The sequence below is a fragment of the Nelumbo nucifera genome, chromosome 3 (genome assembly GCF_055504915.1).
Source record: "Nelumbo nucifera cultivar China Antique chromosome 3, China Antique-T2T, whole genome shotgun sequence".
Classification (NCBI taxonomy): Eukaryota; Viridiplantae; Streptophyta; class Magnoliopsida; order Proteales; family Nelumbonaceae; genus Nelumbo; species Nelumbo nucifera.
The window spans coordinates 32762360-32786114 of NC_142651.1; the positions used below are offsets into that span (position 1 = coordinate 32762360).

Consider the following 23755-nt stretch of genomic DNA (forward strand, 5'->3'; position numbering starts at 1 on the left):
GGTTAACAGCAGGTACTAGATTGTCGCATATCAAAAGTTCAGGTACTAGATTGTCACATTTTAAAGTTCGGGTACTAAATTGGCACTTCGCCTAAAGTACAGGGTACCTATCGGGAATTTTCCCTTTTGTTTATTATGATGAAATACATAATACTAGAGATGTATCCAATTGTTATCCTACATTTTTATCCGATTTGACCTAAAACGTTGAACCATTGATCTACTGCAAGAGTAGTAAAAATGGTGTTGTTTTTAGTTCAGTTTTAAATTTTGTATTTTATTTCCATCATCAATAAAAGTATTTCTTATTTACCAAAATTACTTTCATTTAACATGATTAGTATATAATTTTTGAGATGTGGCTAATTTTTTTGTAATTCTTATATTTTTATTTAATTTTAATCCGTTATTATTTAATTATGAGACCATTGGTTCAACCATTTAACCCAGATAGTTGAGCTATGTACTTGCCACATAAACATAAGGACAATTTAGACTTTATGATAGTTGAGCTATGTACTTGCCACATAACCCAGATAGTATAGATTCAATTAATAAGAGGGAATTAAATGAAGAAGGGCCAGAGATAAACAATTCATAAGGCTATTTTAAAAGTGGTATAGATAGATACAGATATATTGTACATATATATAATCCCACCATATACCATCATATCCATTCGTCTTAAAACTCATAAACACTAACGGTAATGCCAATTTGCCTTTAGTGATTTCATTCCATAATTTTATGTTTTATTACTACTAATTTCAGAATTTTAGATTTTCAAGAGGAGGTCTATAATAATTCATAATATACTGTAAGCATTTGAAACATTCATATGCTTGAGTTAAGTTCAGCTAGGGTTAGGGTTGCGTTAGGGGCTCAGAACCTCATATTGAACTGGATTGGGCAGTTGAACATTCTCACGGTTTGAACGGTCTAATAAACCATATAACCACTAAAAACCATGGCCTACAAGTTTCTTATCCGGTTCAAATCAGATAACATTGCAATAAACAAAATAACAAATAGAACTAAATAAATAAAAGATCAATGAAAAGTCCGCCCTTCATTCCTTCTTTTGCATTGATAAATGCTCATTCAATAAATTTTGGTAAAGAAAAAATCACAAGAATAAAAACACTAAAGAAAACAAACTTGTTAGGTGCTACAAATCGTTTTCCATGCCATGCACTTGGTTGCGCCTAGCCTTGACTAACACAAATGGGAACTCTTTCTGCTCAGACACGGAGAGCCACCTTAATTCTCCCACTTCTGACGATATGCCCACATTCCCACACACAACCTCACATGACTCGCACTTGCTAGGGCAGTATGCAATGCGATACTCTGGGTTAGAGTTGCTAATCCACTCAATCTTAAACCAGTTTCTCACAGTTGAGGAACCCGGGTGTCCTGGTTGTCCACCAATAGTGACATACCTTCTCCTGCTCTATGATGATGGTCCCTGTGATTCTTGAACTTGCCAAGTCTACAATTAATAGTGGTATTTTGGTCAAAAAACATTATAGAATCAATACCTCATTCCCACTTTTAATAGTAAGTATAGAAAGATATAGATCGTACATATATGTAGTTAGGAATGGCAACGGGGCGGGGCACCCCCTCTCTGTCCCAGCCCCGAAGTCAAGATACTTTGCCCCGTACCCGTCCCGTCCCCGGTGGCGGGGCGGGCATCCATTCCCCATCGGGGATGCGGAATCCCCAAATTTTTCTTGCTCCAAGGCAACTACTTAAAAATTATTTATTTTATGGACAATTTATACATAGGATATAGGAATTTGGGGTATTTTAGGAATTGATTTATAATACTTTAGGGGTAATTCAAAAATAAAATTATGGGATCATAGGATTTTAAGAATTTAGGGAAAACTGAGAGATATTTTAAATATCAATGTTAAACCTAGAGATATTTTACTAATTTACCTTCGAGTTTGGGGTGGGTTTAGGAACAAATATTTTCCCCGTCCCCACCCTGTCCCTGTTTAGGGTCGGGGAAAACCCGCCCCGTTCGGGGCGGGGTGGGGCCCCAGTTTTATGCGGGAAATTGCCATCCCTATATGTAGTCCCACTATATACCATTATATCTATTTGTCTTAAACTCATATACACTACATGTAAGGCCAAGTTGTCTTTAGTGATTTCCATTCCATAATTGTATGTTTTATTACTGGTAATTTCATAATTTTAGCTTTTCAAGAGGAGATCTATAATAAATAATAATAATTTGTAAGCATTTAAAACATTCACTTTTATACTTTTGTACTAACTAGTAATTAAACACATGCATTGCATGTGATGAATTTTTCTTCATATTAATTACTTGAATTTTAGATATACCATAGTTAATATAGGAATTGAAAATTAACAAAAGTACCAATATGTTTAAAAATAAACTTAAATATTTATTATTCAATTATGACATCATGGGTTTCTTTGAAAAGGATTACTGATCCACCATCTAGGTAAGAAAAACAATTTTCTTTTGGATTAGCTTTAAATTAGGGAAAATTATAGTCGGAGTTGGCTGCATATTTAAAATTAGGCGACAAATTTCCATCTCTCTCTCTCTCCCTCAATCTCCCTCACACTCTCTCACTTACAGTCATCTTTATCTGCTCAATGACTATGTGATTTGAAAATAAATAAAAATGGTTTTTGGTTTTTGTATTTACGTTCTCTCTATCAATTTATCTCATTCTCTCTCACTACCCATCATTCTCCCTCAATCTCTCTTATTCTCTTTCTTGGTCGATCTCTCATTCTCTCTTAATTTCTATTGTTCTCCCTTAGTTTCTCTCCTACTCCCTCTCTTATTTTTTTATTTTCTTACACACTTATATAACATTAATCAAAATGTATAAAAGAGCATGAGACCAACTTGGTATGGTTCAAAAATTATTACACCAATTTGATAAAAATTCGCAAGAATCTCTTGGCTAAGAAATTTACACTTACTGGAGAACGATAGAGATTGAGGGAGAATGAGATATTGACCAAGAGGGAGAGTGAGGGAGAAGAATGAGAAAAATTGAGTGAGAGGGAGGTTTTCATTTGGCTATAGATCGAAGCTGAGAGAGTATGAGAGATAGAGGGAGCAGGAGATCAAGAGATGATTGTGAGAGTAAGAGAGAGAAGGGAGGGAGATCGAGAGATAGAGGGAGTGGGTGAGAAACTAAAAACCTATTTTAGGTATAGGTTTTTTGTTGTGTCCAATATGAGCTAAGAGTCCCATGTTGGCAACAGCCACATAAGCCTCCAATGACATGGCAGGGGTTTTTATAATTTAAAATGTAAACTCGGTTGTCAGAGTGTTGTTGGTTTCTGAACCAACCTGCAACCTAATTTTAAACGTACAACCGACTTTGACTATAATTTTTCTTTTAAATTATATATTTCATTTACATTATTTAAAATATTTTTTACTTATCATGCTTAATTTTTGTTTATCTATGGTATCATTTGACTCAAACCACTAACCCACCATCTAAAAAAAAAAATTGTTTGATTTCTAGGTTGACATTAAATTTTGTATTATATTTCTATCATTGATAAAATTATTTCTTATGTGTAAAACTTTTTTTTTGTTTAATATAATGAATGCATGATATTAAAAATATACCCAATATTTTATTTTTTATAAATATGTAACATTAGATATGTGCCCAAAATTTTCTCTATCCTTTTTTTATTGTTGTGTTTCTTTATATTTTTTATTATTAAAAATTTTATTATTCGACTATGACATCATTTCATTTATAGGTAGATTTTGATTTTTGCATTCTACTTTCATCATTAATAAAAATACTTCTTACATTTCATAGTTATTTATTTTGAATTTTTATTATTTAATAATGTCATTATTTATTAATCCATTTGACCCCAAATAGTCGAATTGCTTACCCACCACTAGGAGGGAAGAAATTGGTTTTGTTTTCAAATTACTTTTCAACATATTTATTTTTATACTATTAAAATTAATATTGTGGATTTAATTACGATAATTTAATGATGAAAAAAATATTTCTTAAATATAGGATTTAATGAAAGGGAATAGGAAAATATTTTTATTTCCGATTGGTTTTAAATTTTACATTCCATTTCCATCATTAATAAAAACATTTATTATTTATCATACTTATTATTGTTTAATATGTATGTTAAAAATGTTCCAATTTTTTTAATTTCTATTTTTTCATTTTATCTATTTTTTAATTTTATTATTTAATCATGGAAATATTGATTAACCCATTTGACCCAAAATGATTTAATTTCTTACCACCACCTAGATGAAAACACTATTTTTGTCTGGTAGATTTTAAAAGTATAAGCTTTTATGTTATTGGAATTATTAAATTATTAAGTATGGATTTAATTTATAGAACTTAATGATGAGAAGAAACAAAAATGACTTAAATATATGATTCAATGCCCATGAATACAAGTTAATAACTTAAATATTGGATTTAATGAGAGAGAATTGAATGCATCAAATATCTTTAAATTACCTCTTTTGAACTCATATATCAATAACTGATTACCCTATTTGCCCTCATTTTTTATCAATAAATTTAAATATAGAAGGGTAGTTTTGTCCATAAAAATTTCTAGAAATTGTCTTGAGGCCATTGGTGCTTTTTAAAGTAGTATAGATATACACAAAAAATAAACATCAAGAAATGAAATATCAATAAAATATGAACTGTAAATGGCCATAAAAATTAAACTTAATTAGGTTGGCGTCATTGTATATGGCCATAATAAATTATGTTTCTTCGTCGTTGTCGTCGTCCATACTGCTGTTACTCGCCTTCATTGTTATTTCTTCTCCTCTTCCTCTGCCACTTCTTCTTCTTCTTCTTCGTCTTCTTCTTCTTCTTCTTTGTTTGAACCCATGTTACTCGCCTCCACTGTAATTTCTTCTCCTCTTTCTCTGCCAATTCTTCTTCTTCTTCTTCTTCCTCACCAATTCACTGATCCCCATTTTTTACAGGTGTGTCGTGCGGACTTCGTTTCTTAGGTATGGCATCTTAAACCCCCATTTAACCATTTTCAAGTTATTTTTTTTATCTTCCTTTGTGATTCAATTGATGTATATTCTACTTTGAGTGTAATTAAACCCCCATTTATCCATTTCAAGTTAACATTTGTATTCCTCCCTTTCTCAATGGTCTATTGATTGAGAATTTTTTTACCAATGTCCTATGTGGGGAGGTGAAGATCCTCAAACTCAACTCTTCATCATGAAGATTGTATCTCTTAAATTACTGAAAATGTGTGTATTTTGTTAAATAGGGGCATAATAATAGCTTCTTTTGGGTAGATGATGATGAGGCAATACACACATAGGCTTGTTTAGTCACCAAGAAGTGCATTCAAGACTGATCTATCAATCAAGCCATGGATGATATGGGCATGTTGTGGGTGCATCATTATGTTGCATGACTATTGGGTTATTAATTTGCATAATGGTGTTGTTATTCATTACATTTAGCATGTAGTGTGGTGTATCTGTTAAAGTTTTTTTTTTTTTAATGTGGTTTAATATTAGTTAGATACAATGTGAATAATTTTATGATAGTATGTATTAATAAGCTGAAATACTACATTTTAATTCTAGCCAATATGATGGTGCCATGTGTATGTAGAAGTCAAAAAGTAGATACCAAACACCCATTTCATGCTTTTACTTCAAAAGGCATGTTTCTGAAACAGATTTTTTTTTTCTTTTTTTTTTGATTAATGAAGAAGAGGGGCTACACAAGATGGTGAGTAGCACATCCCAAAATATCAGAACAAGAAACAACTCTTAAAGAACTGGTAAGAGAGGGAAAAGATACAGCATTGGAATGATTCATCAAAATGCATGGGCATCCCTACAAACACAACTGAATGAATTGGCACGACGGACATCCCTACAAACACAAGACATTACACCTGCACATTGTGTCCAAATATCCTCATAAATGACAATGGAGATGTTCTCAATGCATGCACGGCTGTAGTAGCATGTGGGTAGGGGATCCTGGATTAGAATCATGGAACCGGATCTGCTCCTCACACATAAGCACATCCACTGTGTATTAGAAATATTTTCCATGAATAATAACTTATAAGTATGGAAGATATTCCCAATACATGGTAAGATGTGCGTATGAGATTGGTGTGAGGCACCCCTCACTGCCCTAGAGAGGATTCAGAGAGCAGCCCTTCCACCTGCCAAAACACGAAAGTACTGTATTTTTTACTATTTTTTGCTTAATAGAATTAACCCAAATCTGCTGCAAGCAAAAAGCATATTAGTTATTAGACAATGAGAATATGGCATCCAGTCCTTTCAATGAGATCGGAGGGGGGTTGTTTCCAATGAGATCGGATTCGGTCGTTACAAAAATGTGCTCGCACTGTATTTACAAACATTTGCAGCTGTGCATTGAGAATATTACCCCATAAATACATACAAATAGGAGTGAGATATTCCCAATAAATGGTGAGGACTAAATCCAAGTTAATTTCCAATGTGCCGTTGGTTTAATTCCATTGAAGAATTCACAAATGTAAACCAAAATTGCGGGCAGATTAAGAGTTAAGACCCACGTTTCAGACTCATACCTAAAAAAAAGGCCTGCATTTTTGTCCCACAGATTTTTTTAGTGGGTTCAAATTATTTTAATAATATTTCAATAACAAAATAATAAAATATAAATAAATACATAAAAGATCAAAGAAAATTCCCTGATTCGTTTTTTTTTTTTTGATATATACTCGCTCAATCGATTTTTGAAAAGAAAATAAAAACCCAAGAAAAAAATACTAAAGTGGCTGCCATGAATACTAATGCATGTTAGACAAGGCGCAGCCCCTTATTGAATTCATCATTTTCCATGTCATGCACTTAGTCGTGTCTAACCTTGACAAATACAAATGCAAACTCTGTATTTTCAGACACGGAAAGCCACCTTCTGTCACTTTCTGATAATATGCCCACATTTCCACACACGACCTCACAAGATTCGCAAACACTAGGGCAGTATGCAATGCGGTACGCTTGGATTGATTTGCTAATTCGCTCGATCTTGAACCAATTTTTCACAGTTGAGGAACCAGGGTGTCCCGGTTGTCCTCCAATTGCAACATACCTTCTCTTGCTTGACGAAGATGATCCCTGTGATTCTTGAACCTGCCAAACTACAGGCATCCCTGAGAATCTAATGTTCACATCTGCCGATTCAAGGATAGTGTTTGCCTTTGATGATGATGAGGGGATTCTCTTTCTAAGAAGCATCCTCCCAGTGGCTCGATCTTTTGGGAGTGTGACAATTCTCCCTTCCATTGAAGCTGATGCTGGAGAGAAAGATATGGGTGTGCCAAAATTCATTTCGGAACCATGTTGCCTCACAACTAATGAGTGAGACTTCTCCCTTCTATCAAGTGACACACCACCTCCGCCACCTCGGATGGCTGAGACAATGTAGTAGGATTGTCCTGCTTGGATCTCATTGCCATCTGTATCCAATACAGATTGCTGATGAGACTTGTGAGATGAGGCTATGGCCTCGGACTGGATAATTGATGATATCACAATCAAAAGAGATGAAATCAAGAATGTAGTCGCCATGGTTAGAGTGAAAATATTGTTTGTAGCCAGAAGAGAGGAAAGCCTCCCTTTTATATCTAGGTTGTTTTCTTTTATCACAACCATCCATTGAATTCCCTCCTGAAATATAGGAAATTTTGCATGAGAAGGTATCAAAAACGATATTAAAACCTCTATTGTGTAACTAACAAGTTGTAATTTAGCTTTATTTGAATTTTCCATTTTTGATATATGAGAAATTCATGTACCAGAGAACGAGTGGCATCACCATTTAGTAGGAATAGGATATAGTCAATATGAACTCCTTGTAAAAGGCAGAGTAAAGGGGAAAGGTTACAAAAATAAACAAATGTCACAAGTGCCATGGATGTGTAGACTGATCAAACAATGGATCCGGTGTAAGAATAATAATTCTATAATGGAATCCGTTGTAGATAAATTTAGGAACAAATTAAATGGATGGAGTCAGGTTTCAATCCTTTCTCAATCATCACCACTGGTCAAAGTAATAAAAAATGTCATTTATTTAACATTCCAGCAGTCCATGTGTAGTCCCTGATCTTAAATAAAGATGGGGAAAATATTTTTAGCTCAAATCAGAGACTAAACGGGTAAATTATTAGAATATTCTTAAGTTTAACATTAATTTTTAAAATACCCTTGAATTTTCCCCCTAATTCCAATAAATAAAAACTAGAATCCTATAATCACATTTGTAAAATATCTCCAAATTCTCATAATTCTATTTCTAAAATCTCTCATCCCCAATGGAAAAGGATGCCTTGCTCCAAATCCGCTCCACCATCAAGAATGGAATAAGGGATTTTAGTTATGGGGCAGGGATGAAGAAGGGGTGTCATCAAACTGCCGACTAAAGGACCTATTGTTGTATTGATTATCACAACTACATGGGATTAGCTACATGAATATACTTAAAAAAAAATAGTGTCATATCCTTCATCTTGGTGTACTTTTCCATCATTTCATATCCTTGTATTTGGGTCATTCCTAATTTTCTTGGAATGTGTCCATTTTTAATCCTATCATTTCTATAGTTTTCCTACTTGCCTACCTCAACATTCACATGCCTGATACAATATTTTTGGACAAAAAATAATCTCAAACCTTCCCATAAAACTCCAACGCCTCACAGTACTCCATCAGGGAACACAGGTTGATGTTCAGACCCCCGCTCAAGAGAAAAAGATCCAGCAGAGTCCCGTATGACTAGGGGTGTTAATTGGACAGGATTTGGTTCCCGGCCCAAGAGAAAACAATCCAGCAGAGTCCCGATTGATTAGGAGTGTTAATTGGACTGGATTTGGTCCAATCCGAACTAGTCCAATGCGAGTTTATTACAAATAGACCAGGTCCAATCCAATCCAACGAATATTTTGGATCATTTTGGGTCAGTCCAATTCAATGTCTGGAACGTTCAATCTGTTTAAATTTGTTTTAATTTAGATTTATTCTAACCCAAACCAAGTCCATTGATACCTATATTCTTATCTTCTATCAATGAATCAGATATTGGCTCAATCCAACCTAATCCAATATAAATTCATTACGGATGGATCATGTCTAATCTAATAAATACTTTGGACTATTAACTCTGGACTAGTCCAATTTGATATATCTTCTTGGTCTGTCCCATCCATCCAAAGAGTTCGGCTTCAATCAAGGCAAAGCCCATTCAAACAGTCTTTACTGCCTTGCATTGAGAATATCTCCGTATTTGTGTGCTTTATTTTATGGGGAGATATCCTCAAAACAAGGTTGCAAAAGACTGTTAGAACAGTGTAAGCACAGGTTTGCCCTGATAGAAGCTGATCTCCCATCCAAATTAATTTTGATTTGAATGGGGTCCAATTTCTCTTCAATTCTCTTCAATTCATACACCCAGCCCTAATATGTGAAGTTGCCTTTAGTGATTTCAACTCCATAATTTTATATATGTTTTATTATTACTAATTTCATGGTTTTAAATTTTCAAGAGATCTATCGTAATTCATAATATAATAATAGATTTTAAACATTTGAAACGTTCATTTGTTTTCACTTTGGTGGTAAAAAAAAATAAAAACATCATGCAAGCCAATACCGATAAAAAAATGTGGTGAGTGTATGGTCATAAAGGTTCAATCTATGTCTCTTAGTCAAGGAACAAGAGAATTTATGAGATTTTAAGAGTATGGGAAAAAAGATTAGGATGGACCTAACCCAATTAAATGATGATTCATTGTTTGAATGGACTACTCTATCAATTAATCAATAAAACCATGACCCACAGGTTTTTTAGTTGGTCAGAATTTGACAATATTGCAATAAACAAAAAAAAATGATTAAAGAAAATTCTCATTCATTCCTTATTTTTTTACAAATACTCAATCAATTTTTGAAAGAAAAAGTTCCAAAAAAAAAAACGCTAAAGCAAACGGGAACTCTCTATGCTCAGAAACGGAAAGCCATCTTCTCCCATTCTTTGATGATATGCTCACATTCACACACAATCTTGTATGACTCGCACACGCTAGGGCATTGTGCAATGCGGTACTTTGGGCTAAAGCCGCTAATCCGCTCAATCTTGAACCAATTTCTCACAGTTGAAGAATCAGGGCGTCCTGATTGTCCACCAATTGTGGTGTACCTTCTCCTGCTTGACGTTGATGACCCCTGTGATTTCTGAACCTGCCAAACTGCAGGCATCTCTGAGAATCAGATGTTCACATCTGTTGACTCAAGGATCGTTCTTGCTCCAAGCAATGATGGGATTCTCACTCCAAGAAGCATCCTCCCCGTGGCTCACTCTTTGGGGATTGAGACAATTCTCCCTTCCATTAAATTCAATGTTGGAGAGAAAGATACGGGTGTGCCAAAGTTCATTTCAGAGCCATGCTGCCTCACAACTGATGAGCGAATCTTTCGAGTGATACACTGCCTCCACCACCTTGAATGGCTGAGACAATGTAGTAGGGTTGTCCTACTTGGGTCTCATTGTCATCTGTATACAACACTGGTTGGTTATGAGACTCATGAGATGAGGCTATGGCTTCAGACCAGATAACTGATGATATTTACAATCAAAAGAGATGAAATCAAGAATGCAGTCCCCATGGCTGGAGTGAAGATATTGCCGGTAGCTCAAATTAATAACTTGCTCGGCTGCTTAAAGGTTGTATGAGAATTATTGATATTTGAGAGAGGAAGAGAGGAAAGCCTCCTTTTTATAACTTATAAAGTTTTAATTTAGCTTTGTTTGAATTTATCCGATTCTAGTATATGAAATATTAACGTACCACAGAACAAATGGCATTATTTTGGTAGGATGTAGTCAATATGATATCCTTGTAAAAGGGAGAGTAAAGAGGAAATTTCCAAAATATAAACCAATATATAACCCAAGTGCCATGGATGTATAGACTGATCAACCAATGCATCCCTCTATTTTCGTGTAAAAATAATAATTCTATAATAAGATCCGTTGTAGATAAATTTAGGAATAGATGGTTTGGCTCCAATCCTTTGTCAGGCTATCATGCAAGTTTCAATCCTTTCTCAAACAGAACCGCTGGTAAAAGTAATAAAAGAAGGGGACTTTTACTGATCAGTTTACCTAACAAATCTTAGCTCCACTGCACAGTTCGAGAGGTATTAACTCGGAATTGATGCTAATACATGGGCAGATATTAGGCAAACCGACCCAACATGAACCTGACTATACATACTATTACTATTGTACGTATGTTAATATATATAATCCCACTAAATACCATCTTATCCATTTGTCTTAAATTCCTAATCACTAATCCTGATGTCAAGTTGTCTTTATTGATTTCTATTCCATAATTTTATGTTTTGTTGTTGTTAATTTCATGATTTTAGATTTTCAAGAGGAGATTTATCATAATTCATAATAGATTCTAGACATTTGAAATAATCATTTGTTTCACTTTCATACTAAAAAACAATAAAATTACCAAGAAATAAAAAATACGGTCAGTTAAAAAGTTCAATTAAGGCCTCTTAATCAAATCAATAGAATTTATGAGATTTTAAGAGGATGGGAAAAAGATTAGGATAATTTTCATGGTTTGAATGGACTAATCTACATTAACTGAGTGGTCGTTCGGTAGGCATGTTAATTGGGTAGCCGCAACATCTACCCACTACATATTACCCTGTGAATTCGGAACATCTCCCCCTGCATGAATACTATGTAGGAGGATGAGATGTTCTGCATATGTGGCTACAATGTTATGTGGATAGATGTAGGGAGAATTTGTGCGGGTAGGAGATCCGGACTCGGTCCTAACAGAGATGAGAATTGCCCCACTATTTCCACCTATGTTGAAAAGTTAGTGTATTGTGTTTAATATCAAAAAAAAAAAAAAGAATGGACTAATCTGCTAGTTATCAATAAAACGGTGACCCACTATTTTTTTTATCCTGTTCAAATCTGATTCATTCTATAAAGGCTTAAAAATTAAAGAAAAGTCTTATTCATTCTTTTTTTTTCGGATAAATACTCAATTGATTTTTGACAAGAAAAAGTCCCAAGAAAAAAACACTCAAATAAACAAAATTGTGGGCTGCTACGAATCATATGTTAGAGAGGAGGTAGCCCTTATTGAAATTATATTTTCCATGCCATGCACTACTGCACTATACTTGCACTTAGCTGCGCCTAGTCTTGACAAAGACAAATGGGAACTCTTTATGTTGAGACACTGAAAGCCACATCCTCCCACTCTCTGATGATATTTCCACGTTCCCACTCTCTGATGATATCGCAATATGCAATGCGATACTCTGGGCTAGAGTTGTTAATCCGTTTGATCTTGAACCAGTTTCTCACAGTTGAAGAACCACGGTGTCCTGGTTGTCCACCAATTGTAATGTATTTTCTCCTACTTGGTGATGATGACCCCTGTGACTCTTGGACTTGCCAAACTGCAGGCATCTCTGAAAACCTGATGTTCACATCAGTCGACTCATGAATAGTTCTTGCATCCTCTCACTAGCTTGTTTTTGAGAAACGAGACAATTCTTGCTTTGCTTCCATTGAAGCTGATGCTGGAGAGAAAGATATGGGTGTGCCAAAGTTTAGTTCGGAACCGTATTGCCTCACAACTGAAGTGCGAGACTTCTCCCTTCTATCGAGTGACACATCGCCTCCGCCACCTCCTCGGATGGCGGAGACAAGGTAGTAGGACTGTCCTACTTGACCTCATTGCCATCTGTATCTAACACTGATTGATGATGGGACCCATGAGGTGAGGCTATGGCCTTAGACTGAATAACTGATGAGATCACAATCAAGAGAGGTGTAATCAAGAATATAGTTCCCATGAGTAAGGAGAAGATATTGGTAGGTAGAATTAACCACTCACTGGGTTGTTTAGTGGTTGTCTGAGAATTATAGTGATTTGAGCGAGGAGAGGAGCACCTCCCTTTTATAGGTTGCTTTCATTTGTCACAATAAACCATTGAATTCTATTCCTAAAACAAAGGAGTGTTGGTATAAGTCTCAATTGATACTAAAATCTCTATTGTATAACTAACCAAGTTCTAGTTTAGCTTTATTTGAATTTATCCAATCGTGATATATGAGATATTCATGTATTACAGAACTCCAAGAAGGGAGACACTTAGATGGGAGGCTGAACAAGAAACAGGGAGAAATTAAAGTGGATCCGTTACATGGCAAAATCAGGAGGCTTTGGATAAATCATTAATGCTTTTACTTTGGAGGCAAATATCTATGGTGCATTTAACCAATAAAAGGTTGGGAAAATTTCAGGTTAGTACCCTTAATTTTAAGGGTAGTATTAATTTAGTACCCAAACTTTTAAATGGTCTCATTGAAATGCCTAAACTTCCAAAAACTATTAATTTATTCTCTACATTTAAATTTTTTAAAAATATCAAAATTATCCTTAAAAAAAATATATGTTCATTGTTCATGAACAATGTTTCCATCCTCGTATTTGCTTACTTCACCGCTCTTTATTGCTCAGTAATCTACAACTTTTCCCCATCTGCTTTCCGTCGGATTTGCCGACAACTTTCTGCGAACTCCGGCCACTGTTTACTTGTTACAGCAGCCAGTAATTAAAATTCCAGCGTTCCCGGACAGAACCAACGAAGTCAAACCAAACAGCCACCCCACTGATTCACAGAGAGTCGATGGCAAGGAATATGCAACTACGACGTCTCCGCTCAGTTGCCAGCTGACTTTACCCGAAGTCAAAGCCTTCTGAAGATCATGAATTCTTATAAGGTTAAGCCCCTGCCAGTTGAACTGGGTTTGGGTTAAAGAAGCATAATTCAAAACTAGAATTTCCTTCTGATCCAAGTCAGTTCAGTTGTATTAATCCATGGGTTCCTCCACCCAGAGAAAACCTTGCCTTAATTTGCTCCATGTATGTATGCTATGAAGCCATGACCATGACCATGACCATGACGAGAGGGTCAACAGTCAACTAGTCCAACACTTGAAACTCCTCCTTTTTGCGAACCAGTTGAACTGGGTTTGGGTTGGAAGATGATAAATCTGAACTTTCAACGGGTCAGATGTTGGTTTGCGAAATTTAGTCCAAATGGACTCATAATTGCACGGCGGTTGTTAAGAGAGAGCCACAGAATGGGGTTGCTAGCAAATGCAGAAGTCTTGAACTACAGAAACTGTTCAAATTTCGGTACCCTCGAGCAAATTAAGTAAAGACGACTCGAATCTGCCCATCCTATTTCCATCATTGACGATGGAGTTATGAACGTAGCCCACTCTCCCGCCATGACATTGATCAATTTGCAGAACATTATATGTTGATGAGGATTCGATGGATTATAGATGTAAACCAAATCTTCTGCCGCAGTCGATACCCCGATTGACGACAGAAACGAATAATCCTCATCCGTCAGCCTCTCGACCATCTTTCTTGGCATTTTCCCATGGCCTTACAATCGAAGGTCTCGCAGTCAACTTCCCAAAGCCTGATGCCTTCCATGATGACATGCACAGAGTCCTTAAAATCGAGGAGGTGGTTGGAGATCCGATAAGAATCATAAGAAAATTAGATAATAGGTGAAAGGCATTTTTGTCCTTTTATGTGATATTTAACTTCGTTAACGGTTTTGATGCATTTAGCCTTTTCCTTTAACAGGGTTTCACTGTTTCACATTATGGTCTGTTTGATTCGTAGTCCGAACTATAATTAAAATCCTCTCAAATTGGAATTGGAATCGGAATCGGAATCGGAACCATCAATTCTCATAGTCTGTTTGGTTTAGACAGGAACGAAAATGGAAATTGAAATCAGTAGAAATGGAATTTCATTCTTAAAGGAGGGGCAAGGAATAGCCATTCCCTCAAATGAGGGAATGTCATTCCAGTAAGAATGTGAGTGGAATTCCGATTACATCCAACCAAACAGTTAGAATCAGAATAGCCCATTTCCGATTCTAATTCCAGACCCTTATTCCCACAAACCAAACGAGACCTAATTGTTACTTCAAACATTTAGCCTTTGGTTCTTCTTCACTGTAGATTCTAGTTTGGAATACGAGGGGCGCAGACAATCCAAACAAAATAAGAATACCTTAACCTGGTATGCAGAACACAAAATCTAGACGTGGTGTATTTGATATAAACAAGGCTAAATCAGGAAAACCATGAGAATTTAATTGGAAATTCAAAATACCAACACTCATTAAAAATAGAGGCACAAGTAGGGCTGCAAACGGTTCAAATTCGAACGATTTCAATACCATTAAAGTTGATCCATTTATGATTGGAGTAAATCAGCAAATATTGATCCACACCCCTCTTTGATCCAATATAACCTGATTCAATTTGATTTAAATGTATACTCATATATGTTCGACATTTGTATTGTATTTATTAGTAAATTTGGTTATTTGAATGTTGTGGTTTTACTAAATTTCCATAGGTTAAAGATTCATTTAAATAATTTTCAATTAATTTTATTGTACGAAAAAGTGAAAATTCCCCATTAGTACCCTATACTTTGGGCTAGTGTCACTTTGGTCTATGAACTTTAAAATGCAATAATTCATTAATTGAATTTTCAAAATGTATCAATCCAGTATTTGCCATTAACCATCTGTTAAAAAAGTGTTAAGTAACATTTGAAAAAGACACAAATGTCCTTCAAATGTCATCGAAAAAACACAACATTTGGATGATTGATGAAGAAAATTAGATGACACTGCATTTTTTTTCGCTTCATGGGGCTACACAACAGGGGATAGTCCATCCCCTTTCCCTTACCCCCCCCCCCCCCCCCAACCCCTGGTGGCAGCAGGATTTGATCCCAGGTCTCTACTCTAATGAGTCAGAAAACCTACCAATTGAACCACCATTAGTTGGCAGATGACACTGCATTTGTCTTTTTCAAACGTCATTTAACATTTGGTTAACAGCTAATTAATAGCAGGTACCGAATTGATACATTTTAAAAGTAAATGGCACTAGACACAAAATACAGGGTAATCAGAAATTTTCCCAAAAAAAGAAAAACAAATGCCTATACCCAGCCTTTCCAAAATTACTACCACATATAGCTTTGTCGTGTGAACAGTATCTGGATAAGTAGATAACCGGACGATGTCCTGCGAGTGCCTCCCGGCTGATTACTCTCCTTAAAAAACTCATGGCCGAATTTCAATTAGGCTCAGTTTGGGAGTATAAAATATAAATACATAAAAAGAAGAATATAAATATAAGGCATTGTATTCTATATTTGTATTTGTACTCATTTTAAATTGATATTACTATTTAAGTCTAAGTCTGAATTAGAGGTGTAAATCGGGTCGTGCCGTTCACGGCCTGACATGATGGTTCATGGGCCATAACGGGCATAACATGATTGTATGGGTCATGTTAGGCTTTGGGTTTCAGATTTGTGGGCCGGACCGGCACAATGACACAATCGTGTTGGACCGGCATGACCGACACGATTGAACGGGTCGTGCTGCCCATGGCCTATATGTCAGCACGACCCATATATATTTATATATTTTATATATTTATATATATAATATATAATATATTAATAAAATAAACAATTGTTTATATCAAAATTCATATAAAATAAAAATTTTAAGATTTTTTCAATTTTTTTAAATAAATAACTTTGGCCCGGCCTGACCTGTGACATGGCACGGCACAGCAGAGCACGGGCTTGGGCTATGAACCATGTCCAACTGACCTCCCAAAAAAGCACGACCCGCACCAGCACAACCCGTTTTACAGCACTAATCAGAGTTGCCGCACTAGAGAATATTGCTCGCAACTCGCAAGCAGCATCCAACACTCTACTCAAAGTGTTGAAATAAAACAGCAGGTGGGCTTAATTTGCCACCTGTAATTTGCATCCTAAAGTCTATGGGTAGATGAACCCATTGAAAAAAAAAAAAAAAAAAGAAAAAGAAAAGAAACAACCATCCATCATTCAATCCAACCATCCACAACATACCCCCCCCCCCCCCAAAGGAAGCCAAGATGGGATCTGGTTTGGGTCGAGTTTCAACCCAACCAATTCAACCTGTCAACCGTTTATGATCGATTTAGGGATGCAAGCCAGTAAAGCACAGAAAATGCAAAAAATATTAAAAAAAGAGAAAATTCCCAATCAATACCCTGTAATTTGGCTCGAGTGACAATTTAGTCTTCAAAACTTTAAAATACAACAAGCCAGTACCCAAGCTTTTAAAATGTGACAATCTAGTACCTGAACTTTCAAAATGTGACAATCCAGTACCTGTCGTTAACCATTCTGTTAATCAGCCGTTAAGTGATATTTGAAAAGTAAAAAATGCCCTTTGAATGCCATGTAATTCTCTTTATCAACCATCCAAACATTGACAAAAAACTGAATAGTCCCAAATCCTAGCCTCTTCTATTCAAAAAAGTTGGTGATTGTTTAGAAAAATCTAAAATTTGGGACTGTTCATTTTATTGTCAATGTTTGGATGATTGATAAAAAGAACTAAATGGCATTGTTAGGGCATTTTTGACTTTTCGGATATCACTTAACAGCTAATTAACGGACTAGTTAACGGCAGATGCTGGATTGTCACATTTTGAAAGTTCGGATACTGAATTATCGCATTTTAAAGTTCAGAATTTTCCTTTAAAAAATACATAAATGTAAAAAGTAATAGACATTACAAAAAAGTATTATAATGAGAATCCAACTACAGAGAAGAGAACTGAGTTGAGAAAAAAAAATGATCCTATAAAGATTCGTTGGAGAACCATGGGGTTGTCTTCAGTCAAGAGAACCCCTTTATTGAGATTTCTGCTACTGGAGTTTGATACAAGAAAGTGCTTTTTGAGAAAATATTTTGGTGGGAATGAACTAATTATGAGTGAGGTAAAGAAACATGGAAAATAAAATGAGAAGATGCCTTGATTCCTCCCTAAAAGTTCACCATGATCAAAAGATCTGGTTTTCCAAGTCAAATTTCAGTTTTCTTAAACCTAAAGCTTACCCATACAACCCAGCCCATCAATTAATGAATGGGTTAGACAATTTTGCCACCCCTAGAAGAAACTAGCTTAGATTAAAAACCTAAAATCAATTTCTTTGCAAAATGGACAATGTAACGTCGTAATTGATTGAAATCTTGATATATCCATTTTGTAAAAATTTCATTACAAAATGGATCATCAAATTGGGTCACTTTATTTTTATTTTTACTTTTGAAAGGAATCGAAATTATATTTAAGAAACAGATAAATGATCAACGCACTATCATAGGAATATACTCTTATTTTATATCTGTAAAGTTCAAACTAAGGTAATTTTCTTGACCCAGAACACCTTTTGCATCCTAGAAATAACAAAATTTGTTCAACAGCTGAAAGGCTAGGCCAAGACATTTTTTTACACACTAATGAAGCATATACAAATTTTCTTTATATATTTTCAGCAAGTGATAAATATAAAATAAGAGTATTCCTCAGATTAATAAATCAACAGAAAACACAAGCAAGAATCACTGGCCCAAAGATCCAAACCATTCTTCCATTCTTCGATTCTTCGCATCAGCAATTCAGCACTAGAGCTCACATGTTGCAAGAGCAGCACCCACCTTCCAAGGTTTACTTCTTTGGACAGGTCTCAATGGTTATCCAACCATTACAATCTTGGTTCTAGAGAGATACATCCGGCTCAGATAAACTTCCTGTAAAGTTCACTTTACAGCTTTCTGGAAATTGCAAACCTGCCTGATCGCAGCCTACTTTTGTGATACGTGGGCATGACCTCACATCAAGATACTCTAGGGACTTGCAGGACTCCAAGAGAATACTTATCCCCATAACTGAGATCTTTGGACAGTTGCTGACCTTTAAAACCTTCAAACTTGACTGAAATCCCCCACTCCCCAACCCATTGAAAATCATATCTGTCACTTCCTCACAACACCCAATGTCAAGGGCCTCTAGTTTCCTACACTGTGATAAAATGCAGCTCAGTGAAGCGTCAGAGAGATTCAAACACCAATCCATGCGCAAGTGTTTTAGACTATGACAAGAAGCGGCAAGTGATTTAATAGATTCATCTGAGATGTTCCTGCAACCACCAATTACCAAAGTTTCAAGATTTTTGCAGCACTGGGCCAATGAAAATATGGACTCATCTCCAACTTTATAACAATCCAACAACTTTAGAGTCCTCAGAGAAGAACAAGCCCTGGAAACACTTGAGACCCCAACATCCCCAACATTGCTGCATTTATTGACATCTAAAAACTTGATAGAACGGCACCCATCAACAAGACTTGTCAGTCCAGTGTCTGTTATGTTACTGCATCCCTCCAGTCCCAACTCTTCCAGGTTACAGCAGTGCTTTGAAAGGGTTTGCAATAGCCCATCGGTAATGAATCTGCAACCTATAAGATGTAAGCTTCTCAAGTTGCAACAACCCTCAGCAATGGCTTTCAGTCCCTTGTCTGTCAGCTTTCTACAATATGACACATCCAAAGACTGGAGATACGAAAGACCGTTACCAAGTGCCACCATTCCAGCATCTGTCACACCTATACACACAAGAAAAAAGAAAACAGGCATGTTTTGGCAAGAAAAAAGATATGGAAATGATGTCATGAAAGAAGCACAGTAAGTCGTTCAAAACACCTGATTGGAGACACACCAGAAACAGAACATAAAACGAAAAGTTTATTTCTTTGTTTGTGTAAAAGCATATGAGCAATGACAGCATAAGTGGCACGGAGTGTGATGTATTATGGACCTTTAAACCACGGAAGGACAAAATGCAAGTAAGGGTTCTGATAAATAGGACATTTCTTTCCGTCCTTTTGTGCTTTAAGGGCTCCCTGATGGATATGGAAAATGCACATTGATTTCTTCTACTTGGAGGCATCAATGCATCCATTCTACATATTGAAAATCTATGAACAATAGGAGCATTTACTATTCCTTAAACTTTCATGAGTATCCTTCTTAGAATAAATATTTTCACTACAGGTGCACATAGTCAACAAGAAGAAGACTTTGAACGTATCGGAACAGAAGTACATGTGAGCCTTTTTTTATCAGAAACGATAAGAAAATGTGAGCCTTTTAAAAATCACTCAGCTTGGAAGTGAAGGCCTTCTTAATAAATTCTTGTTAAATTTTTCCAAGGATGGCATAACCACTCAACTAATTTAGTTCTATTCTATGTGGGAGAAGCTAACCCACCATTGCTATTTCAAGCAGTTAGAAGGATCTAAAAAAGGTGAAACCTGGAGGAGTAAATAACTTGAAATACAAGGGAAAGAAAGGAACAGAATACTGGATGATAACCACATGACTAGCATGTATCATCCGATGTCTGAAAAGAACCCACAGAAAGAAAAACAGAACCACTCAATCTAATTACGCACTGAACCCTTTCTTCAAAGGAAAGAACACAAAGCCAGCGGAGCCACACAGCTACATAGACCACCAATCCATCAGAAAATATAACTTATTAAGATATCCAAGCGAGTAAAAAGCAAACATTTAGGTTCTACTGCAAATTAGTCATGAATCAGATGGGATCATACCCTTTATAAAGAGTGAGTGCTACCGAATTTTCTTTCCAGAATTACTCTATTTGTTTAACACAATTATACCCAAAAAGAAATTCACTGCGAACCCAAATAAACTAATGAGAAGAAGGTAGCCCCAGTCTGACAAACACAAGTTATTGATTCCCAATGGTACAAAGGGCATCTAACTGAATTAAACATGAAACCCACCAAAAGACATCACAAAAGCCAAATTCTTTCTATGAAATTAAAGCAAAAGTAGAATTGAATTTTCTAATTACAACCAAAATATACAAGTTTAAATATTTCAACGTGGGGGAAAACGTTAACAAAGAAAAGGTCTCTCGATGACCAGAAGAATAGCTATAAAACAGTTGCTACCCTCAATGGATCAAAAGAAAAAGCTCTGAATTTACCTTTGCAGTTCCGTAGACTGAGAATCTTCAGACAACCAAAGCCAGAGGCAATAACAGAGAGATCAGAATCTGTAACACCGGGATAAAAGGATCTTGAAATTGACTGAGAGAGATCGAGTTCCACAAGCCGAGTGAACCTAGCAGCCATTTTCTTAAGCATCAAGGGCCCCGCTCGAGCGCAAAGCTTCCTCCTTTCCGTGCTCTGCAAATGCAACCATCGCTTACAGACCATCCCAAACCCCTCCTTATCCTTATCGTCCTCTAACCTTGCCAAAATCGCTCGGAGTTCGTCATCGGTTAGAGCATCGTTGATGCAAACTCTAGTTTCGTTAATGGGGCTCTCCCTTTTCGTCATTTCTGAAATCACCAGAGAGATTTCAGAAATCCTAACACTTATGAGCTCTTTCCTGCCTGCATCTGATTCAAAGAAGCCTAGACGAAGAGGTCTAGGGTTAACCGAAACCCTAAACTGCTCATCTTCTGGTTCAAGTTCCTCCCCGTGTTTCGTCTGGAGTCACCAAACTAGAGTCAATCTGTCAGAGTATTTATTATTCACAGAGTTGTGATCCAACGAGCGCTTTCTCGCTGGTGAAAAGCTGAGCCTCACATACACATCCATCGTGCTTTGGGAACATCTCCCGTGAATAACAATTTATAAGTACGGAAGATGTTCACAATGCATGGTACGATGTGTGTATGTGAGGCGCTCTGTGTGAGGAGCAGATGCGGCTCCCTACCGTACAAAGGCCACAATTTTGTCACAACTTTTTGGAACTCATGACTTACTAGATGAGAGCGCTCTCGTTGGAAGGATCTGCCGAGTTGGCAAGTTGTGTTTCTTCCTTATAGAACAAGGACAGTCGAGCTAGGATTAGAATCTTCTGGCTCTGAAACAACTCCCTGATTTAGTGGATTGATACGGTACTTTGCATCTTATCAATGCTGAAGCGTAGGAATCCAGATCCTATAATGGTAACGTGAGGAGTACAGCTAATTACGTGGGCCTGAAAGACAGTATCAGACATACGGGGGCAAAGTTGCACAATACTTGTGCCGCCCCCGCATATTCCAACTGTCTATTGTAAATATATCTAGATCTCCTACCCATTATCCATTATTTCGGAAGATATTCCCAATGCACGTTGAGATTTGCATGTGAAGCGTTAATGGAGCGCATATGCTATTTTGGACAAAACGCCAATCATTTTCATGGTGTTTGAAAGCTTTGGTGTTTTTTGGGATCCATTTTCAAGAAAAAAAGCCCATATTTCTATGATCCGATTTTCACAAAAAAATGATTCTGATATGTAGGCATTGAGTAACATTATACTGTTTGGTAAGGTGATTTTCATTACCGTTTTTCATGTATGTATTGATAGGTAAGTACCACATAGGTTATACATCAGTTAACCATTGGAGGAAACGGTTAATCGTTGGAGGTAAGCACCAAATTGCTTGTATGCAATTTGGCGTTTTATGCATCAGTGGGGTCCCAATTTTCAAGACATGCCTGATTTTTTAATAATCGGCTAAACCAAACAATGAGATACATGGGCGTTTGTTGAAATGCCTGTGGATTCGATGTGGCACCATTTTTTTTTTTTTTTTTGAAAAACAGCCACGGTTCCAAATATCCCCTTTATCCTTCGAAAAAGATAAGCCTAATATAGATTTCTGAATTTCCCTACAAATCTATAAACATTCAAAAGGTCAAAAACCCACACTCTATACACCCATACCCACCTGTAAATTGGCATCAACTCCAAACTAGTACCTACCCCAACTGTACTTTAAACCTATGAATTCTGACCCAGGGCTGAACAGTCATTCTCCCTTTATCCTTTGGGTGACTGGAAAGTATGTATAGAGCTTTAGATTGTATGCAATATGCTTTTGAAAACCAGTACTGCTACAGTGATAATCCTAATTATATTTTGAAAACCAAACTATAAACAAAACCATCTTAACCACTGATTTTCGGGGTCAAATGACCCACCCATCGTTCATTCATCTATATTTTCAAAACCATGGTCCGAATTACAAAACTTGGAACTAATTCTGCACATCTACTAATTACATTAAATACATAATTATTGTTCATTAGCTCATACATATTTCATATGGTATATTTATCATTAAAGACTCCAACAACATTAAGATTCAACTGCGATATGACATGTATGACTTTATTATTGGTTTTAAGTATGATTTTGAAAAATGGATCTAATCAAATGGTCGAACCGTTTAATTTAAGAATCAGTGGAGTGAGCCGGATCGATTTTTAAAACCATGATTCTAAACCGTTTGCTTCACAATAAAATTCATGCACCCCTAATTTATATAAGCATATTCCATCAACTCATCAACTCAACGAGTGCTGCGATATGATCCCCTACAACAAAGGACCGTAACATACACACTTTGGTCAGTTAATTGGCCTACTTGTGGCTTGTGCGCCTGAACGACTTGTCAGGTGCCTGCACAAGCTAGGTTGCAATGCTGGCCTCACATAGTCACATGTGCACATATTCATGGCTGGCCCACTTGCCAGCAATGTCTGTAGGCTGCAAGGTTCCACCTAAGGTGCAATAAGATTCAAAAGAAGGTCAAATCACATGCAGCACTAGGTGCAACCTCAATGCAGCTTGAGGTATAAGCC

The 23755-nt window shown here is 36.2% G+C and overlaps 2 protein-coding genes and 1 pseudogene across 2 annotated transcripts; all 3 read right to left on the minus strand.

Moving 5' to 3' along the window:
- Positions 1-6651: 6651 nt before the first annotated feature.
- LOC104594896 (kunitz trypsin inhibitor 5-like) lies at positions 6652-7673 on the minus strand. The gene has a single exon (XM_010255444.2). It carries the CDS (start codon positions 7637-7639, stop codon positions 6917-6919), a length of 723 nt encoding a protein of 240 aa, XP_010253746.1. The 5' UTR covers positions 7640-7673; the 3' UTR covers positions 6652-6916.
- A 4619-nt stretch (positions 7674-12292) lies between these two features.
- Positions 12293-12967, minus strand: LOC148801100 (kunitz-type serine protease inhibitor DrTI-like; annotated as a pseudogene).
- Positions 12968-18490: 5523 nt separating this feature from the next.
- Positions 18491-21658, minus strand: LOC104591800 (RNI-like superfamily protein). The gene is made up of 2 exons (XM_010250836.3): positions 21097-21658; positions 18491-19684 (listed from the first exon to the last, which is right to left on the minus strand). The coding sequence occupies exons 1-2, from the start codon at positions 21449-21451 to the stop codon at positions 18798-18800; spliced, it is 1242 nt and encodes a 413-aa protein (XP_010249138.1). The 5' UTR covers positions 21452-21658; the 3' UTR covers positions 18491-18797.
- Positions 21659-23755: the final 2097 nt, after the last annotated feature.

Excerpts from the sequence above, each read along its gene's own strand:
- LOC104594896 (XM_010255444.2), bottom strand. The coding sequence starts at position 7,639 with ATGGCGACTACATTCTTGATTTCATCTCTTTTGATTGTGATATCATCA.
- LOC104591800 (XM_010250836.3), bottom strand. The coding sequence starts at position 21,451 with ATGACGAAAAGGGAGAGCCCCATTAACGAAACTAGAGTTTGCATCAAC. Across the intron at positions 19,685-21,096 it reads CAGTCTACGGAACTGCAAAG|GTGTGACAGATGCTGGAATG; the intron begins GTAAATTCAGAG and ends TTGTGTGTATAG.